General features: G+C 40.8%; 1 protein-coding gene across 4 annotated transcripts; it reads right to left on the bottom strand.

The window, feature by feature from the left end:
• Positions 1 to 307: 307 nt before the first annotated feature.
• Positions 308 to 24321, bottom strand: LOC110154220 (KAT8 regulatory NSL complex subunit 1). 4 transcript variants are annotated; one of them, XM_020918187.2, is made up of 16 exons: positions 24304 to 24321; positions 23651 to 23717; positions 18367 to 19825; positions 7969 to 8110; positions 7798 to 7866; positions 6798 to 6910; positions 6309 to 6444; positions 5300 to 5462; positions 4888 to 5043; positions 4580 to 4780; positions 4279 to 4433; positions 3816 to 3940; positions 3360 to 3417; positions 3137 to 3249; positions 2671 to 2923; positions 308 to 1900 (listed from the first exon to the last, which is right to left on the bottom strand). In XM_020918187.2, exons 3-16 carry the CDS (start codon positions 19755 to 19757, stop codon positions 1703 to 1705), a joined length of 3273 nt encoding a protein of 1090 aa, XP_020773846.1. In that variant the 5' UTR covers positions 19758 to 19825; positions 23651 to 23717; positions 24304 to 24321; the 3' UTR covers positions 308 to 1702. The 4 variants fall into 4 exon arrangements, with proteins under 4 accessions (XP_020773846.1, XP_020773845.1, XP_020773848.1 ...); XM_020918186.2 differs by lacking the exons at positions 23651 to 23717; positions 24304 to 24321 and adding an exon at positions 22261 to 22729; XM_020918189.2 differs by lacking the exons at positions 23651 to 23717; positions 24304 to 24321 and adding an exon at positions 22261 to 22729 and having other exon boundaries at positions 3816 to 3937.
• Between the last annotated feature and the right edge of the window lie 354 nt (positions 24322 to 24675).

Below are 24675 nucleotides of genomic sequence, written 5' to 3'. Positions count from 1 at the left end.
AGTGGTGGGTTTTGTTTACTAAAAATAATTACAACATTCACGCCTACATCCTTAGAAAACTTGTGTATCTATTTCCTGTTTTATACCAGCAGAGATGTTGGTCCATTTGATCCAGCATAATGCAATGTTAAAATTACAAAACTTATTTATAAAGAGAAGGATAAAAATATAAAGTACAAGCATTGTAGGCTCACTGATTTCTAACTGATTTTGTCAAACGTTCATCATTACGCTTGAACTTCTTGTCCCTAGACACTGGAGATTTGCTTTGTTATAAAGAACAAAACAGGAGGCCAGAACAACCATGCCAAGTTAAACATAAATGTTTTAATGGTACTATTTACAAAAAAACAATTCTGCTTTTGATTAGGTTAACTGCTGCAACAATCGAACAGGTACATTGACATCTTGCTTAACTACAAAAGAAAAAACAGTGATTGAATGACTGTGGCATAAAAGAAAAACAACCATATATTTTTTGCATAGCAATTAGTTACTTAGGAGGGGCAATTGTGTGGTTATGACTGTGGGGTGGCAAAAACAAAATTTCACCAAAAGCAACAGTAGTCTAGAATATCCAGATCATATGTTCAAACTATTAACACCAGAAAAGTAGATTCCCTTAAATTGAAAAACCTGAGTTGGGGTTGGCTTCAGTTGAGTGGGTGCCGCTACATTTGGATGATTAAAATTTGCAAGACAAACAATTCTTCTTGTCAAGCCGAGCCAGTAAAATGGAGGAGGGCTTCATGTTATTTTTTATTTTGCCACAATTTACTCATGTAAATACAGAAATGCAAAGGATCCGGGAGTGAAGTTGATGGTATACTCATTCCCATTTAGCCTGTGATTGTTTGGTTCTTAATAAGTAGTACTGTGATAAAACTAGCATTCGAGTAGCATGTTCAGAGCATGCAGCATTGCTTTCTGTTGGGCAAGTGCTCTTAAAGGACATCCCAGTCGTCTCGCCATCACCCCATGTTTTAAACTCAAAAGAAGAGACACACGGCAAGGGGAAAGAGAGACGGACGATTTCCAAAGATAAAAGGAATGATTTTTTTACTTTTACTATTTAAAACACAAAGAAAATGTGTTGAGCTGGAACAGACAGAACATACACAAAATTAACTCCAGGAATGAAAAACAATGAAAGCAAACCAACAAAACTAGACTTGGCAGTTGCAGAAGTGCTGTGGTGACTTCCTCTTAAAGGACCAAGGGGGACCACGTCTCATGTACCTGTGGGTTTGGATGAAGGGCAGACAGGAGGAGGGAGGGCATTTTTCTTGTTTTGTTATTTGTCACTCCACTAAAAATGTACATGGGAATTACAAGCAAACTAGTCAATAGAAAACACCCTTTGGCCATATTTTGAGGAGTCCGCTACATAGTGCGCTACAAGTGTACACGCGACATATGAACACCACTAAGCCCCCATGTACATTGTTTAGCCTACTACAGAAATCATTTTTTGTAACGTGTTGTTTTTATACTTTTTTTTTTTAACATTTATCCTTTTTTTCTTGTGACAAAAACAAGTGTAGGGAAAGGCTTCTATCTCCATAATATTCACTAAAAACTGTGAAAAGTATTAGACTGATGTTTGAATATCAAACAACAGGAACCCATTAATATTTTATTTTGCTTTGAGGTTCTGTTTGTTAATGCCAGAGAGGAGCTGTAGGGGGCGCCGGTCAGTCATTTATCGGTGGGACATCCTGTGTTTGGGGGTGTCTTCATCACAAGGCAGGTCCATGTCATCTGAATCCAGCCTCCCAAAGGCTGTTGCTCGGCAACCTGAGATGCTCCTCATCCTGGGTCTGATGTCGGGGTCGGCCTCAGGCTCCGGGGCGGGGTCTTCAGACAGAGGGAAGCTCCGGCGCTCCCACGGCGCCACCGTCTGGAGGGGAACAGAATAGTTTATATACTTTCACACTGATATGTCTTAGTCCAAGCAGAGCATTACTGCAGTAGAATAACTGCACCACAAGTAGAGAACAGGGAACACAGACACTGGTTGGTGATCACCCCAACACTTCCTTTATACAGAATAGTATCACATATTTTTATATTTTTACCACTTCATCTTTCACTACATGCACACTTCATGTGTGTCCTCTGGCAGCTTCTGCCTGAACATCCTTCTAACCAAGTATTTATCATCTCTCCTACGAAAATGTCCAATGCAAAATTAAAACTCCAGATCAAATAATTGAGGGAGGAGGCCCTGATGAAGACCCAGGACACGCTGGAGGACTATGTCTCTCGGCTGGCCTGGGAACGCCTTGGGTTCCCCCGGAGGAGCTGGAGAACGTGTCTGGGGTGAAGGAAGTCTGGGTCTGGGAGTCCCAGCTTAGACTGCTGCTCCCGCGACCCAGCCCCGGATAAGCGGAAGAAGATGTATGGATGGATCAAATAATGACGTACTCCAATCAGCACTTATTGCTCTTTATGGGACATTTCAGAGAAAATCAGCCTCCACAGTGTGCAGCAGTCTAATGATTATAATGTACTATACGCAATCAGACCCATTGAACTCTGACGTTCCCTTGGCATGTATGTATGTAGCATGCACTGCACTCCTGTGTTATTGTATGTGGATACCTTAACTCTAAAACAAACTGCTGACTAAACAGCGTCAGTTCCATTAAAGAACAGTCTGGTACATACTCGTTCTTCAAAGGAGAAGTCCGGTGTGGAGCAGCGCGTGTCTTCACTGGAGAGCAGGCGGTGGGAGTCTCTGGAGCAGGGCGTATGAGGGTTGGAGGTGGTGTCAGGGCTGGGGGGGCTCAGGGGAGACGGCACATGGCTGTAGTCGTGCAGCAGGGGGCAGTGTCCGGGGTCTGGGGAGGCGGGCTGAGGCGTGGGGGGGTTGGTTCCACACAGCAGCGGTGTGGTCCGACCATCTACAGATTTATATGACCTGGGAATAGACAAAAGGTAAGGATCAATACAGCGCTGTGGGCGTATTCGAAAATAATATTTTCGTACATACCCCTTATTTACCAAAATATTATTTCAGAGAACAGGATTACAATATAAATAAAGAATAGACAAAATTTAATCTTAGGTCTAACCATTTCAAAAACGCAGAAGAATATTATTTCAAAAGTACATGTATGCTGATTAAACTGACCTGCTTCCCCGCCGTTTGGCTGGAGCCAGTGCCATCCAGGACCAGCGGGACCTCTCCTGGTCCTCGTACGGCTGGTGGAGCTGCACGAAGGCTGCCTCCGACAGGTCCTCCACCTACACACAACACACAAACCAATGAGAAACACACTCTTAATGAACTAAACTAAATTAAGACTGAGCTCCACGAGGCTACTCTGAAAATATGAATATACAAAAATACTTGCCTCCCGTTGATCCTCTTCTTCAGTTATTTTCTGGGAGAAAATATCCACCATTCGCCAACTATGAAACAAAAACAAACAGCTCTGAGCACAGAAACAGCTGCATGTGGGTTGTGAAAGTCAGGACAAGTTTACATGGATCGTAAACTAATCACATTGGACAAGTGGCACTGGAAAAACACCATGACCTGGGCTTTACTTGAGCTATACTGGGCGTGTCTGACTGTAGTGTGACTCAGGGCAGACCCAGAGCCAAGAGAGAGAGAGACAGAGAGAGGCAGGAAAGGCAGAGAGAGAGGCAGAATTAAACAGAGTGAAAGGGAGAGAGAGGGAGGCAGAGAGAGAGGGGCAAAATTAAACAGAGAGAGTGAAAGGGAGAGAGAGTGAGGGAGTGAAAGGGAGAGAGAGTGAGAGAGTGAAAGGGAGAGAGAGTGTGGTGGGTCCAGTCTAAATATTTACCTGGGTGTGAGGATCTCTTTGTACTGCAGCTTCTCCACTCGGGTGGTGGCTGCCACAGACATGGGGATCACAATATTGTTGATGTCAAAAGAGCTCTCACCTCTCCTCCTCTTGATCGGCTGCTGCTGAGGAATAATTAGACATGGATCATGTTACATTGTCTCTTTGCACTGTGTCTTCACATTCAAAGAGGAAATACATGAAGACGTCCCAAGGGAACTGAAGGACGCCATTTTCTGTTTTAAAACATGACAAGAGCTGAGTGGAAGGAAAAATACAGCTGGAGAAATGAGCCTGTTGCATCAACTTTTGACCACTAGATGGAGCCCAGACAGGAATGATTTCTCTGCCCTTTTTTCTTCCCAAGAGCCTCAGTCACTTGATATTAGCACCATTAGCATGGTAATAGACTTTTAGCCATTTTTGGAGGAGACTATTGGTCCAGAGTACTGAGAGCACTTACAGGTGTGGTTATGATGCTCTGTGCTCCAGGGCCCAGTGGGGTGGAGTTTTCGGAGGACGTGGAGAGCTGTCGCGTGAGGGGGCTGTGGAGGGACGAGTGCATGTGTGCCAACGTCGGGCAGGGACTGCTTGAGTCCAGAAACAACTTGGGAGATGCTGCAAAAACATTTGAACAGCGGTTACCATAAGGTCGATGTGACTTATAGACCCGTATAATGTGAAAAGTTGTCTGACTATATTATTATATATTATGACTATTAGAATATTTGCTCTGAGCATTCCTGAGATGCCTGATAACTCACTGTCTGAGCGTTCCAGAGAGTGCTCTCGTAATCTCTTGCGGCTGAAGCTCTTGTCGTAGGGTCCAAGAGGGGTGGAGGTCTGCAACCGCTCGCTCTTACACTGACTGTCCAGTCTGGACGAGTTCAGCACCGCACTGCTGCTGCTGCTGCCACCACTCTCCAGAGACCTCTGCTTCTCACGGCTCTTATAGTGACCCAGTCCTGAGGCAACACACACCATGTTAAGAATCTCCTACGGTTCAAACATTTACAGTATGTCTGATCTATCTAGTCTCCTTTGCATACAGCATCAGAGGCAGAGTACTTACTGACTGCCATAAGTGAGTTGGTAAACTTGTGCTTCTCTTTGGAGGAGGATAACTTGTGTTTGAGGGAGAGTTTCTTCAGAGGTTTGCGTCTCTCCAGTGACTTCATGTGCCACTGGCTCTTCATCACCTGCTGCAGGCGCAGACTGACACTCACGTCTACAGAAACAGGAGAAGGGGAGGAGGAGGAGGACGGTTAAGACACAACACATAACTATAGGGCCTATGTATGTGACCAGAACTATAGGGCCTGTGTGTTAGGGTTGCTGCTGTAAATGTGACACCAGTGAGTGGTTCAGTAAAACTACTCTGGGAACTTCAGGAAGAAGGCTGCCACTCCTTGTTTGTCTTCCTTCAAAATGTAAAATAGGAAATGTCTGAGCAAACTGTTCCTTTAAACAGTGACAGAACTGACCGTCAGGGAAGGACAGAATGGGGTGGATGCCAAGATCCAGCCTTGACAGGCGCTCAAGGGTGGGCAGTTCAAACTGGGGGTCTTCTCTGGGGGTGGGCCAGCCACCACACATCACACAGCTCGGGTTTACTCTGCAGCTACACTGGACACAGCTTCTGGGGGCCTGAGAAAACAATGCTGAGTTAGACTGTGGTTCAGAGGAGCAGTGAAATGCACACATCACAAACGAGAAGCATTCACATTCATTTAAAACTAAATATCAAAATGACCGCAATATTAGGAAACAATTTTGGCTGGGAAAGATTACAATCCAATTACAGCCCATTAAAACACTGGACCTAAATCTACACATTAAAAGTACTTTTAAAAGAGCAGAAGTATTCTCAGTCTTGAGCCAAGAAACATCTGAACAGGTGCAAAAGCAACAAAGCCCCAGCCACAGAGAGATCAAAGCACATCCTCTAATCCTCCACTGCAGAGGCACACGTCACTCAACTCTGACATGCATGTAACAGCATCAGGACTTTGTACAAATGACACTTTTTAACATCAGCATGTCTACGGCCTGCAGGGACTTTAAAACTTGGCTGAGTTAATAGGTCAGATGACTTGCACATACAACAGAAGAAGATCTAATCACCAGCACTAAATACCAGACTTACACTGAGCCACTGAGAGAAGAGCCATGAACAACTTTTTCCAACAAAAACTTGTGAGATGTCACAAGGCACAATAACCACTCTTTGTTGTTGGACTTAACATGATTCTGCCCTACTTTCATACAAATAAAGTCTGCCATAGCCAAACACAATGGCCTTACACAGCAGAGCAGTCTGTGTTATCACTGTGTGTTAAAGTGTATATATATTTGGGACAAAATAGCAAGAATGTACATGTTTAAAAACAGTTGCTATAACAGAGGGAAAACAGATATCCACACAAATACAATAATATGACTTTATTACCCCTCTAGAATGGATCGCCCCTGAGTACAATGCACTTGGCTCACCTTGCCATTGAGGTTGGGCACAGAGTTGGGCTGAATGAGGCGCCGTCGGCGACAGCTGACGAGGGGCCTCGTCCGAGCTGCCACACACGAGCTGTCGAGGGGCTGCAGGGGCCGGGGCTCCGCACACTCTGCCATCCTGGGACCACCACACAAAAACAGGGGATTAACTGAATAGTATAGAACATCTTTGACCATGTTAGATGCCATAAAGTAGATTTAATTTAATTTAGGAATTTGCAATTAAGTTAATTATGTGTTCAAATATTTCTAATAAATTATGAAATACACCAATACAGCAGAGGGTTTTCTTTACCCTAAATAATTTGCTGTGCAAATTAATCTATGTTTAATTACCCTTGTTCTGAGGTTGCCAAACACCACAGGATAAATTATACAAGGACATGTTGCAGAACTGCTTTTGCAAACCACAGGCCACTCCCACATACAGACAAGTCCCACCCTTTTTTAAAAATCTGCTAGAGTCATTACCTGCTGAGGACGCCATTAACAGGCTGTCCATTTTGACCTTTCCAGGCTCCTGTAGGCTCTGCGTTGGTGATGTGGGCGGTGACCGTGTGCTCCAGCCGCTCTGAAGCCACGTCCTGCAGCGACAGATAAGACGATTCAGAGACTACACCTCCCATCAGCCCCCAGTGACTGCAGGCTGTGCCGCCAAATGGAGATATTTTAAGGCGGCAGCATAAAGGACCGCATCCAACAGTCTGGTCATGTGCTCTTAAATTATTTAGTTTGATTTGAGAAGAGACAAGGCGCTGCCACAAAACACACAGCTCTGCTCCTTCTGACCGCAGGTTTAGAGAGCTTTTTCTTATTTAAATACAACCAAAACAGGTATATATTACAATAGTAGTTTTGAAGGTTGAAATCATTTAGAGCACTGAGAATATTAAAAAGATAAAAACTGTGGAGTCCATTTTGTATGATACTTCAACTAAAACTATTAAAAAGGCACATTTAATTTCTGATGGAGTGCAAAACTGGTCTAATTATTGTTTTTAGGATTACATAAGGTCAATATCCACAAAATTTTAGGCCCTGGGTAGGCCCATATTACATTTTCTCTATGTGAAAATTTCCCAGTCCAAAATTTAAGAAGGTCTCCTCGCTGCTCTGGGCCTTGGATAATAAGTACCTTTATGCTCCTGTCAATATCACCAACCCAAATTTACAAAGTCCTAAATGGTAAATTACCACGAAAACATCAGCCAAACAGGAAAAGTTAACATCTATCAACACAAAATGGAACTGAAGATCAAAGTTCCTGCATGGACTATTTCAGAAAGCACACATAAAAGAAACCATTTCCTGCCTGTGTTTTCCACTAAAGACAGTCACTAGAACAAAGCATCAAGGCTCAATAAAGAAATAATATTACACAGAGTTACTTAAAATCAACTTCGCAGACAGACACTAAACACAAACTGCCAAAACACCAGTTACTGAGAAATGCATGATTTTAGTTGCTTACCGTACTATTTACAGGCTCTGATTTGACTTCTGTTACACTAGGAGCAACACCTCCCAACTCCACTGAGCCCTGACAAAGTAAAGGACCCAAATTTCAAGTTAAAACTAACAATACTGAGAAATATAGTTGGATTTTACTTCACTACCAAAGTACAAAGTAAAAATTCCATACCTTGCTGGCACGTATCTGTCTGTAGATGTCCGTCTGCTGTCTGATGCGATATTCCAGGTCAGAGATGTGAGCCTGGAGCCAATTCCAGTGACTGATGATGGCCGCTCGCTCCACCGTGTAGCGACTCTCTGCCCGCTTCCATCTACAACAAAAAAAATGTCATGAAGTTTATTTTGTTAAGATCAGTACATATAGAACTGTAATAAAATACTACGATTATTAACCATTGTGATCAATAGAGTCTTTTCTTTTTGTGCTTAGTCATCCCATTTTTACTTTTATTATGAACAAGGACCTAAGCTGCACTGTAAAACTGTCTTCCTGTGTTATTACATAATCTTACATAGCTTTTTTGGCAAAATGTTCAACACAATGAGCCAGATGAACCCAGTTAAATAATTACGAATAAAAACATTCCCCCAGCAATCCTGATATACTATACCATTATCACAGCATTGAGGTTTTTCCCTCAAAATCCTTCACTTGATTCACAAATATTAAATTATAACTAGTTACATAAGAGTAGATTTTCAAGAAATGCTGTTAGCATAGTGAACTCTAATGTCTCAAAAGCAGAATGCCAAACCAATAGTGTAGTATTTAAACAAATGAGTAAATAATAATGATATATACTGTAACTAATGCAAGGAGTCTCAACACAACAAAGAAATTCTTGGTTGGCTAAAGCTGTGACCTATGCATCGATTAACTGGATAAAAAGGGCAGAATTATTACAATTCTCTGAAACAACTATAACAATAAACAATATCTTAATCAATAAAAAAGGCAGATTTAACTGTCCAGTCACTCTTAAAACTCCAGTTAACTTATTCCATGCATTCTTTCTGCTGTTGTGCTTAGAAGTCCTATAAATCCCAATAATTGTAATAAAAATAGTTGACTAAAATACCATGAACTGATTAATTGACTGATTAACTTGACCAAAGGTCAACATCCATACAAATGTTTGTATTTATTGTTGCCCCAGAGAGCAGTTCCCTTATCAGACAGCAGGGGTCAGTGTATCAGCACCTCTTTAGGCCTTGCACAGCTGCAGACACCTTGAAAAACCGGCCTGTTGTGAACAAACAGCTCGTCTCCTGCGTCATCGCTCTCACTCGTTACTGAATATGAGATTGTGGCTTTGCTCATTCACTCCACTGTAGCAGCCTGCACCATCTGAGAACACAGAGCTCCATTTTCCCACTATGACACACAGAATGGGCATTTCAAAGGGAGCAGACATGAGAGGAAAATGTCTGCTCCTGCACCGTGTGCCAGCAGCCACAGGGGGCGCAGTTTCCCCCCGGAGTCAGAGGCCGCAGAGGCTGGTTGAACAATGAAAATAATGACTCAGATAGCAGACAAAGATAGACCTTGCACTCTTCTTCTCTCCCCTCCCCTCCCTGTACACAGCTCTGTTTTCAATTTCAAGAGTCCAGCAAAACTAGAGAAAGCCAATGAATTTAAATACTACAACGCACACAGGAGAAGATGGAAAATAAAATTAAATTGGAAAAAACAACTGAAACGTGGAATAAATGAGACTATAGGGAGGAGGAGACAGCCTGAGGAGCAGACGGACTTTAAAAAGCAATCTACAGTCTAGCTGTGCCGAGGGGGTGGGGCCGAGGCAGGAAGTGGTGCAGCAGACAGGGGCTAGGCGAATAATCCGACCAGGAATCTTATGTTATTGGGAACTTTAAGTGGGAACAGCTTCCATTGAGCACAGAAGGACAAGCCCTGACTTTTCACTGCAAAACAAAACAAGCTCCCTCACCGCATCAAGGACATCACTGCAAAGAGCTGCAATGCTAAGACTTGTACTTTCATACCTTTATATTTGTATTTCTACACTCTAGTATGTACAGTAGGGATTTATACTTGTTAGTTTGGGAAATAAGATGTTCACAAGGGCTGGAATGACTGATCAGAATAATTGTGAATAGTCGACTACTGAAGCAATATCTATATAAGGATGCAAAAACACACACCACAAGGCCATTTATAAACAGACAACCACAGTATTAAATCAAAATAATTAATTATTCAAATTTTCATCAATAATGGCCCTTATAAATCACATTTGTAGAAGCAGTCTTTCATCATATTTAAAGTTTTACATTGTGAATAGTGTATTTTAAAATTCCACTGTACAATAGAAATGATAATTTGATTAGAAGATTAAAAATATATAGCCAAGTTTCAGTTCTAATGTTCACAACACAATGTACACAGCAGGAGCCTGTGCAGGAGATCAATGCAAAAAGAAATAATTTGCATTCTTGTGGGGAGTTAACCAAAACATTGTAGGTGTCACAAATGCAATACACAAAAACAAAAATGATATCTTAAACAAGTATAAAAATGAAATCACACATAAATATTAAAAAATAAAATAACAGCATTTTTGAAAGTGACTGTAAATGCTTTGCCCAAATCAAGACAGAAAAGGTCACCCAGAAAAAATGGCAAGAGAGTTGAAAGCAGCGTCCAGTGTTTTAGGAAAATGTAAACTGATCTTCCCACGAGCGAAGCCACAAACAAAAGATAACGACAGACAAAGCTTGCATTAATCTTAAGTTTAGTGGAGCCAGAGGAAGAGCTAAAAGTCTTGTTTGAAGTGCAGTGCTATTATTGAAATGCTTGTACTACTGATGACCTTAAATCGTCAATGTGAAGGAACAGGGGTGTGTGGGGAAGAGGGGCTGTGATACAGAGCTCCGCCCCCTCCCCTCCAAAACCAGGCCATATTTTCCTCCCCCCTCCCGTTACTCCGGCACAAAAGCACCGCCGGCGATCACTACGGCCCGTTTCCGACGTGTCAGCACATTCTACACTGTGCTCCTGTCTGGACACTGCACATATGTTGAAGCGGGGCAGTTTCATGACACATTGACCTGCCTAAAGTCACCATTGTCCACAATAATGAGATGCAAGGAGGGGACAATAAGCAACAATATAATTTATCATGATAAAAATGGTAGGCAATAATCATCCATGGGTTAATTTATAATATAAACTTAATAATCGATAACAAAGATGATCACAATTGCATTACCAGAATGTGCTGAGAAAACATACTTATTCGTGACATTTTCTTCTAGATCATTGTTGTTTTCACTTTCACTAAAAAAGTTCAACACTATAATAATATAACAATAATATTATTCAATTTAATATTAATAAAAATTATCATTCATATCCATACCATTTTTAAACTGTCTGCCAATTTAATAATTATCATGATATAAATAGCTAGTCGCAATTATTTTGGCCATGATAATCGTGACATCAAATTTCAGTTTCGTCACATATCTGGTCTAAAGTAAATACTACTGTCCGTAATAAAATGCTGCTAAAAGATGAACACAAAAAAAAGATCAAAAAGCAATTCAGAATCCAGTGTATAATTTGTTGTTAATAGATGAGTTTTGAATCTCAAGAATATTCACATTTTAGACTGAAAGTAATGCAGACGATATAACGCAACTACCCATTAAAACAAGATCCTGAGAACACAATATGAGGCTTCCTTGTTCGCATTCCTTTGTCATAAAAGTCCTTTGCAAACAAACAACCGTGGAAAGAATAACTAGCTGCTCTGTCTCCAACTTGGCACAGATTCGACAATGAAAATTTTCAAGTTACGAGTCTTTGTGAATTTATGAGCAGTTCTGCACACAATGAGTCGAGCAATATACCACAAACCATAACAGAAGATTATGAGAAAATAATCAACTTTGTGATTCAAACAGAGCTGCGTGAAATGAATGACTATTTTGCCAATTGATTAATCTGAGGCTTATTTGTGTTTACATAATGAGCTTTACCCCAGTTGTGACAGCATTCTGGATGTGTTTACATGCACATAGAGAAATATCCCTGTATATATGGGTATCCAGGAGACAATTACAGATGTGGGGCTAAATATTAGAGCAAAATTACTAATCTTTCTAGGGCCTTTCTATTAACAAACTGCCTAAAAACAGTTAATAAGACTGCTGAACCCTCTCACAGCTTCATAACACAGAGACAGTTAATTCCAAAAGTAGCAAAGATAGCCACAGATATTAGATGGTGTTATATCAAAACAAAAAAAATGTTTAAAAAAGTCCAGGTAGAGCTGTACAGCTGTTTTAGGAAACTGCTCCTATCATACTTGTTTGTTTAGTTTGGCACTTCTATTGATAAATCAGGATACATACCCCAGTATCCCGAATACCCCATTGACAGTATCTCAGTTTATCATTTCCCAGACTGGTTTATCCAAGTTACTAAAACTGGGATACTGTGTTTACATGGACATAGACAAAACCAGGATAATGGAGTGCATGTAAACACATTCAGTTAATCTATTAGTTGTTTAAATCTCGTGGCCTTCTGTAATTTATATTGAAACAGACCCAGAGAAAGTGATGTCGCTGGATAAAGTCTTACATTAAGTGCTCTTGACAAAATAGAATTGACATAAAATTTTATGATTAGCCATTTTGATGCAATCACTGCTCTGTCTGAGTCATACAACTTCTCGTACACTGGCATGTTTTGGAGTTTGTGTATAGACCAGACATTGGAGTACTTCATTTGTTGACGATTATTTCAGTAATCAATTTGTTGCAATTAACTGACAGCTTTTTTTTGTACATTGTATAGGATTGTAAAGCTACTCTGAGCTGGTGTTGACATGATACTAGAATTTCAAACTTCATTCCAATACCAAGGAATTCTAAATACCTATTACGGTACAACAATGAAGATTTAAAAAATGCTATTTTAGTAACAGAATGTAATTTTCATTTCACAAAATAACAGTACTTTCTTTATCTTAGCATGAGGTCTTGCATTTGTTTTTAAAAGCTCAAAAATCAAACAAAACATTTTCAGGAAAGCTCAAATTTTTCCTGTTTTTGCTATAACAATTCTTCCTCAAATGAGTATATAGTTTCATATTAGTTTTAGTACTAATAAGAATCTGATTTGATACTTCTGACAACCCTATAGAAAAGTATAGATAAAGAAGCAGTGTGTGGTCATCTTGCACAATCAAACACAACATATTTTTACAAAACAAACTCAATGCAAATATGCAATTTTAGTAGGATAAATATTCTCTTCATGTTTTGTCAACAGCCACTACTAGTTCACAGAAAGGTATTACCAGCATCAGACCTTTCTAGAAGCCCACACAGAGACACACACAGGCACAGACATAGCTGACAATTGATTTAACGATCAGCAGCTTCTTGCTAATTGAAGATTTATAGATTTTGTGTGTGACATTTTACAGAAACTGAAATGTATAATATCTCTATAATATGAGCCGTGCTTCAGAAACATGCAGCTAAAGCAGGGCTCAAAGTAACAATGGGAAATTGCTCAAGACATACATGCTGCCTGCAATAAAAACATTCCATTTACATCAATGCACAACGCTGACCTATATCCAGTCTCCACAAGCACTGTAGCCATATGCTGCCCAGTGCACACACAACTTGTGATTTTGTATGTTCATTAAATATTTAGATTCTTACAAGCCCCTAAAATGTGAAATGTTGCATAAAATAAAAGCCAGTTTGTCTTGAAGCACAAGTTTTAGGTTTAACATTGAGAAATTGAGTCATTCTCAAATCCTGACATGCATTGTATTACAAGGTGTGCCTCTTGTCTCTAACATCTGCAGACAATATGGCTCCTACTCAAGGTAAAGCAAAGCACAGGGCCCTATACTGTTGATTTTATATTGATCAGTTAATCCACATTTAATTGAGTATTCAATCACTTTGTGCCTCACTGCAAATGAACAAGGGCAATTTTCTTGTGGTTACCATTTTTAATTCACTTTGTAGTACAAAAGAAGAAGGATCATGTGGTGTTTCAATTGCACCTTCTGATGTGGGGTGGTAATCAATGAGAACAGTTTAGGTTTAACTGATTAATTTTGCTCATTACTAAAATAAATATATGATAATATAAAATAAAAAAGCTTTGCCATTTAATGATTTCAATAATTACTGTTCATTACAAAAGGTGAACTATGTAATGTTCCTGCTCTGTCACCTGCTTGTCACCATGGAGATGTCATGTCTGTGCCCATTATGATATAAAAATTATATTATTGCTCCATGGAAACAAGCAGATTGACGCCACCAGGCCAAGCTGCAGGTCAGATCTGTAGAAAGGTGACACTGCTCACAGTGAAATTTTAGTTGTTGTTTTTTTTCAAGGTATTTCAGAGCAATAAAACCCCTTAATGCAAGATGGACAATATTCGTGCCATACTGTGGAACGTTCCATTTTAATAACATGTCCATGAAAACAGCCCTCCTGTATCCGTGTCACAGATTGTCCTTTTTTACCAGAAGAGTATCTCATGATTGAAAGACAATTATGAATTCAAACTCAGTGAAATTAATCTTAAAATCCAACATCACATTCATGCCTACAAGCTGCTGAAGAAAAACTACTGAAATGACTTTATATTGTCATCAAAGTGTTTGGGAGTGGGGCAGGAGACTCAGAGGACAATCAGACATCCGGGTGCGGGGCAGGAGAGAGCTGCAGCAGTCATTACATAAAAGAGGGGGGTTATGTAACAGGCTGTGGGTCTGCTTCGGTGAGGAACTTGGGCCGAGCTAAACACAACCAGATGTGTCAAAGAGGAACGAGACCTACACAAGCGTCCAGTCACATACGTTTACGCACATGAGGCCGATGGGAGGGGGGAATCACAGGGGTACATTACTCAAGAGCAGAGTAATGCTGAGGCACAAGCATGAAAGGAACGCTGTAGTCTGGGCCAACCTGGTAACCCTAATTCTACAGGAGCAAGGCCTTTTCAAACATCTAGTGATTTTTATCCAAAGACTAGCTCAATATGGGAGCCGATTTGATGTCTCAGAATTGCCGGCCGTTTGAATGTTCAGTCAATGGTCCATTATGTAAGACCAGGAGTTGTCTGATGAGCTTTATTGTTGCCGGAGTAACAAAAAGATGCCTACACATTTCTGAGAAGAGAACAGCTTGTGCCCACAGTAACATGGGGAATAGAGCGTGTGTGGTTCCTGGACGTCAATATGAATCCAAAAGGAAGCTGCCCATGTCATTAAAGAGATTAAATTATGCATTATTCAGGGTTATATTAGGACACCAACGCATTGGTGTTTTATGTTTTACATCTTAAAAAGGTGCACCATGTAACATTTACAGCGGAGGGAGTGTCACCAGATAAGGTTATTGCTTTAATGTCTAATTATTCCTTCCACCGTATGGTACAAACCCATCTTTCATTCGTTCAATTACAGATGCCTTTTTGCAAAAAAGCACTAGATTTGGTAAAGTCACCAGCTTGTCTCCATGGAAAGTGCCAAGCTTTATGCCACTCCATGGAACATTTCAGGGACCTTAAACCCCGAATAAAAGTGTTCAGCCCCTAATTATCAGTATACAAACTCTGACTGCCGGCACAGGACACAAGGAATTCTAAATAAGCAATGTGAGCACATAAATGGGAAGGGTTGCCTAGTAAATGCGTGTGTACAAAGCACCTCATCCCAGGTTTCCTTTAAATGGCAACCAGTGTTTTAATCACATAGAAGTCTCCAATAAGCCTGAATGAAGCAAAACAACTCCAGGTATGTTTTATTTTGATGCCTTGTGATTCAAGTTGCAGTTTATGTTTTCAGAAGATAGAATGAATGTTAAATCCTAAAAACATTAACTGCAGCTTGTGAGATCTGCCGTGTCATGAGACTGATTTAGATTTAATTGTGATTAATCTTGCAGCCTTAACACCAGGTATGTCTTGGATGATGAAATAGTATACCAAAGAAAAAAACAGACCATGGAGCATAACCTAAGACATTTAAAGTCATTTGCAATTATGGTTGTACAATGTTGCAATCGAAAATTATAGTTTGAGTTGGCGAAATTATCAAATACAATTATTTAGATGGATGATAGAAAGTCGTGTGCAAAGTCCAAACAAAATCCTATCCTATCTTTATATAGAAACATCTTGTTAGGCCTGTTGTTTAGAAACATGGACTCTTGTATTAATTTATCAGTTCATATTTCAGTCTTCTTCCAAATGTTAATCCCCCTGGAGTTGTTTACAATGTGCTTTCTGAACAGAATCCTAATTTTTTCAAGTCGCAAACCTCTAATTAGGTTTTTCTCAAATTTTGTAGCCCTGTGCACGACCCACCCTCATGCTCATTATGCTATGGGCCCTTTGCGGACAGAAAGAGACGGCCTGCAGCATAAGCACACCAACAGATGTCGACGAGGCTGCAATCCTCTCTCAGCGTAACTTACAGGAAACCACGTTGAGAACAGGGGGCCGGATTAGTCCTCTGCGATACATAGAGGCATCCAAAGAACTAGTAGTAGCCAAAGGAGGTCATTTTCCACACGACGAGCGACCCAGCAGAGGTTAAATAATTAAAGGGGGAGAGCCTGACGACAACGCTACAGTGGCCTGACTGGAGTTGTGGTGTAAGCCATTAATTGGTAACTGAGGCAAATGTCAGCAGAGAAAATGTGCTGTTATGGTTACATACACGCCATTTACAAGAGGGATTATGCAGCGATTCACTGTGAGAAATGCAGCCTGTAGTGTCTGTGGGTGGGAAAACTCAAGACTATATACAAAGCAGCTTCAACTTATCAATATAATAGTAAAAAAAAATAGTGGAACCAAATAAATTATGCAAATATATAAAATCTGACTACATTATTGATATCTGGGAAGGTGTCACAGGTCAGTGTCAGGCCAATGGATAAACCAGGTGGAACTGTCTGTGCTCAAGATTAGCATTTTGGATAAGAAATTACCATAACTTCACAACGTTAAGACTAAGCTCCTGAAAGGTCAAAGTTTAAACACTGTCTAGTACCTTAGTTACGTGAAAAACATTACATCAACTACAATATGTAGAACAAGCTGCACCGGGGGCACCTTTTGTCCTAGTTACCCGTTGTTGACTAGTAGCACATATCTCACAATGCTCTTGCTAATTTATGACATGTTAATTTTAGAAGACTGAAATGGACATGGTAAAATAGTCAATAAATTGTCTTTAAGAAAGCTGTTCCTGTGACTGAGAGCTACAGATCAATGAGGCAGAAATGAAACAATGTGCACAAAGATCATAACATCATCTGAGCTATTATTTTCTACTGGGGTAATGCAACTTGAGCTGGACCAAGTTCTGTGTAATGAGATTAGTTTGAGATGGTCATTTAAAGGATACTAACTTAACTACACTGTGCTTTATTAAAATACATCTACTGTTCTCTGAATAATTAGACATTTACATAAATGTTATAAGTCAGATTATATAAGTAATAGTTGAGCAGTAGAAATTATTTTACACATGTATTCATTTATCAAGGCTAAATGCTAGCCTTTAGCCTAACCCAGTATAGGAGACATTTGACAGATCTGTTGGTTCTCTTGTAGTCGCATGCGCGTTTTTTATCTCTTTCAGATCAGCACTTCCTGTTTAAACGTCAGAGGTCTGCTGTGAGCTACTGCACTTTCTGTCCTGATGAGGTCAACCTTGAGAAGCTTTATTTTTAACTACAACACTAAATCAACACGAATAGTCTGGTTCCACTTTTGATTTCAAATGTCACTTTTTATTAGACACTCTAATAATTTCTGTGTGCTTTTAGGAAATTCGAAATAGTCTCATTCTCACACCAATCAAAGCATCTAAAGACAACATGAAAAAGAACAATAAAATTTGGTGTTAGCTGCTACCTTGTTAATAATCTACTATATTCTGCACAGGTCAGTTAGTCCATTAAGGTTCCTGACCCACATGCTATACTGTGACTTTCCACCACTTAAAGCTGCAGGACTGAGGAGCCATGATGTGAACTTCCCTGTACTGCATTTGCCCTCATCACACCAGGGTCCATGCACACCCACACCTTAAGGAAAATCACCATCAACCTCAACCTCCTGTTTCATTTTGCTTTGAATTTATGTGAAAATAGAACCACAGAACATTTCGTTTTACACTCTCCTATTGTCAGAACTGCAGAATATTCATGTCTGCACTGGATACAGGAGGATGCCACCCACACACCTACAAAAGCTCCAGGGGCACACGGACATGGTATCTCTGCCTACCCCTCCCTGGAGTCTTCCTCCACCACAAGTGACTTGTAATTGTCATTAGCACCTGCTGTGGTGTGGTACAGTAGTATAATGCCTTCCATGAAAACACTGATCTTTCACCAGGAGTGTAAGTGAGGTGTGATGAGATAATAATCTAATATGTAAATGCCTTAATCTATTTTAATGATGCAAACTTTCTCCATAGCAGCCCTTGTCAATGTCACATAGAATCACATAAGCGTTTGTTTCCTGTTGACGCTTGTACTTACATTTTGACATGTCTCTGCTCAATGTCCACCCGGGACAGCTCCTCCTCCTCCAGGTCAGAGTCCCCTCCAGAGCTACTCTCGGTCACATCCGAGTCGAAGGCGCTTTCAGCTGAATGCAGGTTGGCCGTTCCACTCAGGTACAGCCGCTCCAGCTCCAAAGGCATGGATCCGCTTTTCAGGAACCTGCTGAGACCATCTTTGTTGTTTGAGTGGCGCCCAGTCCTCCATGTGGCCGTGGGGGTGGTGGTCTCTGACTTACGGTTAGTAGAAATTAACCGACTAAGAGCGGTGTCTAAAAAGCCCCCGAGCTGCTGTTGAATGTGGCGCTCCACTTGCTTGGCCTGGACCACCTGAAGGCGCTTACGCAGGCGGCGCAGTCGACCTTCGATCTCGGACTGGCGGTTACTGTTCAGGAGAGTGCGCTCCCTAATGTGAGCTTCAATGGACTCAGAGTTGGAGCCACAAGGGAGGGGAAGGTCTGGTATAAGTGCACAGGACGGAGAGCCTTGTTGGCTGCTCCCAGGTCTCTCCCCATCACATCCCTGTAGCTGGTTAAGTGTGTTTAAATCAGCCTCCACCTGTCCACCAGGTTCACTGGAGTTTGAGGCATCTTGGGTAAAGGGGGAAAGTGCAGCAGGTTGAAGCACTGTTGATTCAAGGTTATTTCCATCATTAGTTTGGGAAACCCCTGAGGAATGCTTCTGATTGAGGGTTCCTTTCAACGGGACATGTCCTGATAAAGAAGCATCTAAAGTCTCTGAATCCAGGGGTTGGTTTTGGGTGTGAGAGTCTGTGGCAGCAGAAGGCTTGTCACCGTTCACTGCCACCACGCAGCCAGAGCCGGGGATTGTGGCCAGTTTCTTGGCCAGGCCATTGACCGGAGCCATAGGCTGGCTGCCACCGTTGGTGCTTCCACTCATTAGGGTTTTGAGATGACCACCAGAGAGTTCAATGGCCTGCCTTTTCCTCAACAGGAACTCCCCACCACCGTTGAGCAGGGAGGTGGGCAGGATTCTGTGATTTTTAAGCACTGACTGTTTGAGAAGGACTCCTTGCAACTTGATTGACTCCTTGGTTGAAGCAACAGACGTCACATCCGAGCACAGGTAGGAAGCTACCAGAGGCTGAAGCTTTCCCAGGGCAGAGGCCTGTGCCACTGGGTCGGCCTGGGGCTGCTCCTGCTCCTGATCTCCTCCACAAAAGTCAAGCGGGCACTCTTCTGGGGCGGCCTTGCCCTTCGCAGGACCACTGCTATGGATAAGAATGTTGCTGGCGTTACCGTTGTTCTCTGTACTGGCTGGGGACAAACTGGAAGAGGGGGCAGCCAGTTTGAAGCGGATGTGGTGAGCTTCGGCTGGGGCGTCGGTGAGAGCGGGCGCCATCGCAGCCATGCAGTGCCGAGAGACGGGCACCAAGGCCTGCTCCACACCACCCGCTTACTGCCCCGCCAGAGGACAGCCTAGGGAGAAATCACAAAACAGAAATTATGAAAAATGTTATGTCATCTTGTCATGCATACAGACAGTCCTGTGTGGCAATTCTACATGAAAATTTTACATAATAACTTCAGTTGTAAAATAAGAACAATACATTCTGGGCTGTGCAGATTCAAGATATGCTTGGATCTTTAGACTCAAGGTCTATAGTCAACTCTTTTTCAGTAAAAGCATGTGGTTTGGAGTTCAGACCTTGGAGGAATAAATTTTGCCTTTTATTTAAGTGGTTATCATTAAACACCTATCTTGCTCATTTCTGATAAATTCTTATTTTAAACCAGTGCTATATATGTACTATTAAGACAAGAAAAATTGAATAGATGAAACTGCAGTCAATGAGGGAAAATTTATATTATTTCATAATTTTGCCCATCCCTAAAATACAAGTGAAAAGCAACTGAAATGTCAACGTGTGTAAAAGTATACCTGTACTTCGCGTTCTGAGTCTTGACAGTGGAAAATTTTCATGCATCATGATCATTAAAACAATGTCAGAAAAATACAAAGTGGTCACATGATGACACGGTGAATGTTGGTGATAATCATCTCCTCAATAATCTAGTTTACATTCATTGAAGTATTATGCTACTGGACATTTTGTTAAAATTTTGATTTCCATCCATTTGTTTTGCTGCATTAATAAGTAAATACTTTTCTTCATCCTGCAGTTTGAGATCGTTATTATTATTTTTACTACATTTCTAGAATTGTACATAAAGAATATTATGACCTTTCAGGTTAAAGTTTAAGCCTTATATAGGTTCAAATGTATTAATAGCGGACACCAGACAATAGAAAAATCTGTACAATAAATTTATTTACACAGATACTGGTGCAGATTATTTTCCCTACTAAAATGTCTACCTCTGAACGAATCAAAGACGAGTGAAATGAACCAAACCCACTGCCCTACATGTGCTCGGGTTAAGTCACTGTGTGACAGGGCTGTGTAAGTAGGTGGATTTAGGTCCAGCATTAGTCTAAAGCACATGATGTCATCTTAACACAGTTCAATTTAAAAGTGTATAATCTAGTGTCCTAACAATTGTCAACATGTAAACAATAAAATTAACGGTGTGAAATTAAGAAAAAAAACACCGTCTTATTGCATTTGCTCAAATAAAGCGGCCTTGCATCAAGTAATAGAGATGAAAAGCACACTGCATCTGAGCGTATCTTCTGCAGGGTCAGATGAATGAAGGCTCAGTATTTCACCGCAGTTTCTAGTCAGCGCGCACTACGCCATGTTGGTATTTCCGAAACAGATTATGCAATACAATTCATATACCTTCAAGCCGTCCATTATGCTCAAAGCACACTGAACCAGTTCCCACCGTATCAAAGATGCTTAGACACTGTCATAATTGCTCAAATTATTCACTACAGCTTTCAACGCACAACTGCTATAAATAACTGGAAATAGATGCGACACAAAACCCATCTCTCTCGTTAGGCGACCATAACGTAATCATCAAAACGTCTTCCTGGTGTTTACAAAAACACTAGATGCAGCAGTGGTTGATCCAAGAGTCATCCGCCCCACAATTCGCTCCAAGGGTAATAAGGTTATTTAATAATGGGCTGGTCTATAGACGGGATATGGTGAGATCTGACGTGGGCTTGCTCCGGTCATGTTAGTACCAACACACGATTACCACATCAAACAATCCTACAGAACAGGACCATACGATAAAGATCGTATCCAAACCATGTCGCCCAATACACTACGTACTAATTAATGCGCTTCGTTTGTGGCTAACGTTAGCCCCGAAAGCTGCTGATGCAAGAAACACAACCTGCTGGCAAGCCAATGTGCGGGTCCCATAAGCCAACTGCAGTGTAACCATACCTTGCCACACCACATTTTGTACCAATCCGCGCCTCAGGATGAAAATGGTTGTGTCTACCCTGTTCTACAGCGCAGAGTTTTTCAACGCAACATCCCTGAATGTGCGTGAAATTACAACTCTGGCAATTCAAGTTATGTTTCCTCCGCGTTAGTTTTGGTTCATACCGCCCAGTGTTATCTCATTTGCGACAAAAGCTATAGTCACGTATGCGGTAACTTCGCAGTTAAATGCACATCTCGTGGTAGAGTAAAGGCCCGTTTTGTGTGATTATAGGCCAGACACCACTTGAGCATTGCAACTCATTTTAAACAAACGCGTAAAGACCTATTGCAGAGTGCTGGAGACATGGTGTGCATTGTAATTAGATTCAGGAAATAAATACGGTCAGCGCGTCCAGGGAACGTCTGGAGACTTGTCCAGTCATTGTCCTATATTACTACTTAGTGAAAATAATACAGGGCCAGTGTAAATATGTCAGAAGCGGGTAAGTTGGGAGTAGACCTTGCGAGTGAAGCTAGCTCGCTAACAAAGAAAAAGGAGGAACCTACCACGTGACGAGGTTGCACTATCCGAGGGAATTTCGGTAACAATCCCCTGCAGTTTGGTGAAAAAAGCCAAGGTTGCTAAAACAAAAAACAGAGTCTATTCGTTCACTTTGCCATTTATACTCCAAAAGGCACCGAGTTACCTCACAGGCCCGGTGGACACAGCCGCTTGTTCCGGATTCAGGCAATGGGCGAATCAATCTACACCTTGCTCGCTCGCCTCGCCGCTAGAGCGAATATAAGACAAGGCCGAGAAATCGCGGTTTCTACACCAAGTTACTTCAGATTTACAGCATAACAAGGCAATCCTTTACCAAAAGAACTAATTCTTCGTTGACAAAAGGTAATCCAGATGGTTGTTTTACGCCAGCGCTTTTCTCTCGTTTTAGGGAGAGACGTTTAGAAAATGGCGGCTCGCTCCTCTCCCTCGGATTTGAGTCTGACAAACATAGAAGTGCTGTGTGTGTGCGTATGCGTGTGTGCTGCTGGTAGGCGGGAGACATTTCTCATACTCACCACTAGAGTAAAGGGCAGATAAGAAACGACAAAATGCCCCAAAAAGATACCACAGGAGGGCATTGTCTTCCAAAAGACAATGTTGGGCCAATTTTACATTCGTTAACTGCATATCTATACAATAGCTCGTTCGTAACCACAAGCTGCAGGGTTTCTAATGGGCTGAATAAATACAATAGGAATCAACTTGTTCTGCGTCACACAACCTGTTTATCTAAAGACATCCCGTATAAGCACAAAGGCATAATATATTATGTCAGGGCAAAATTAAACCATTATGTGGTGCCACAACATAATGATATTGAAGAAAAAATTTCCACTAATGTGAGAGGATCTGGTTTGTTGGTCAGATTGTAGCAAATATTCTCCCAGAGTCTGCAGCACTGGCTATGTTGTTTTTCACGTATGTTCACGTCACTTTTTTACAGAAACGACTGTCGGTCGCCCACAACACATGCAATGTTCCCCTGATGTCCACGTGAGGGAGCCGTTTTACCGTCATAAATTTGTGCCAAACATGTTCCGAGTAAATAGTAAAAGCGCACGTAAAGCAATGTTAACTACTTTTGTAGTAATATTTTACAACATACAATGTATTAAACTTTACACCATAGTATAATTTAAATTATACAATAATTATACATCTCCATTCACAATTATTGAATGCATCTTAATTTTACTACTACAAACATGGATAATACAAATAACTATTGTTCCAGTGATGCATTGATTGTGAATAAAATATTTTCCCAAATATATTAATCTGAATACTAAACCCAAACAGTTTTCACTTATGTACTACTAAAATAATTACTGCAAATGTATTTCAAGTGAAGAAAAGTGTATAAAGCATAGACATAGTATAACTAAAGCCTACCTGTAACTCCATTCCTGTCATTCTCTTTTCCATAATCCACATGCGAGGAGATGGTCCTGGAAAATATCTGAAATCAAAATGCACAACATAAGTGATTTACATAACATATTATGAATGAAATCATTGAAATAAAATCATTTTGACAGTGTATATAGATTGAATGTTACAGCTGAATGTTGCAGTCATAACGTTTCCATGGACATTTATAATGAAAAAGTTTACGTTTTCCAACAAATGGATATGAGCCCGTCATGAAATAAGCATTTAACTTAGTCTAAACTAATGCATTATTTCATAGAGAAAGAAAAGATATAACAGTGTTTATCATGCATGAATTGTACTTCAGCTGAAGTATAGTTGGTTAAAGCTAACGTTAGCCCAGGTCCTGTTTGAGTCTGATGGTCTGAGGACATCGTTAGCTCAGATGCTGCTGGCCAATGAAGCTTAGCTAATGCTACTAGCTTGTTTAGTTCCCGATCCCATACTGACTTCTCAATGAACACAGTTTTTGCATGTTTACGGTTAAAATCACCAGAGAAAATTATATATAAGACGACATACTTGTAGATCATTTACATAAATACACATCTTTGTCCGTCGATTAGTGTGTTTATTTATTTTTCCCGAAATAATAGGACAAAAATCTTACTTACCTGCTTGTCCTGTTACTAACCGTTTACGACTCGATAACAACCCTCCTCTGTGCTGCGATTGGTCCATTCTCAAATTTAAGCCTTCTCATTGGTTCTTAGAGGTGTCAATCACAACAAATACCCGTACAGCGGAAATGTGCCCCGAAAGTTCATAGCTCAAAACTTCAATATTTCAAATATTGCATTAATTTGAAAATAATTTCACTCACTAACAAGTTTTCCATTATATTTGTGCCATTTTTCTGCAATGCCACTTTGCAATTCTCAATTCTGACACATGTATGCTAGCTAGTCATTGTCCAGCTAATACATTTTTACATTAAGTAGCTTAGTTGTAAAAATCTATGTTATTATAGATGCTATGTTGCATGT

Source organism: Boleophthalmus pectinirostris, unplaced genomic scaffold (assembly GCF_026225935.1).
Source record: "Boleophthalmus pectinirostris isolate CB_2022bp ecotype Guang Dong unplaced genomic scaffold, ASM2622593v1 HiC_scaffold_14, whole genome shotgun sequence".
NCBI classification, from domain to species: Eukaryota; Metazoa; Chordata; class Actinopteri; order Gobiiformes; family Gobiidae; genus Boleophthalmus; species Boleophthalmus pectinirostris.
This window is presented reverse-complemented; position numbering and strand designations above follow the sequence as displayed.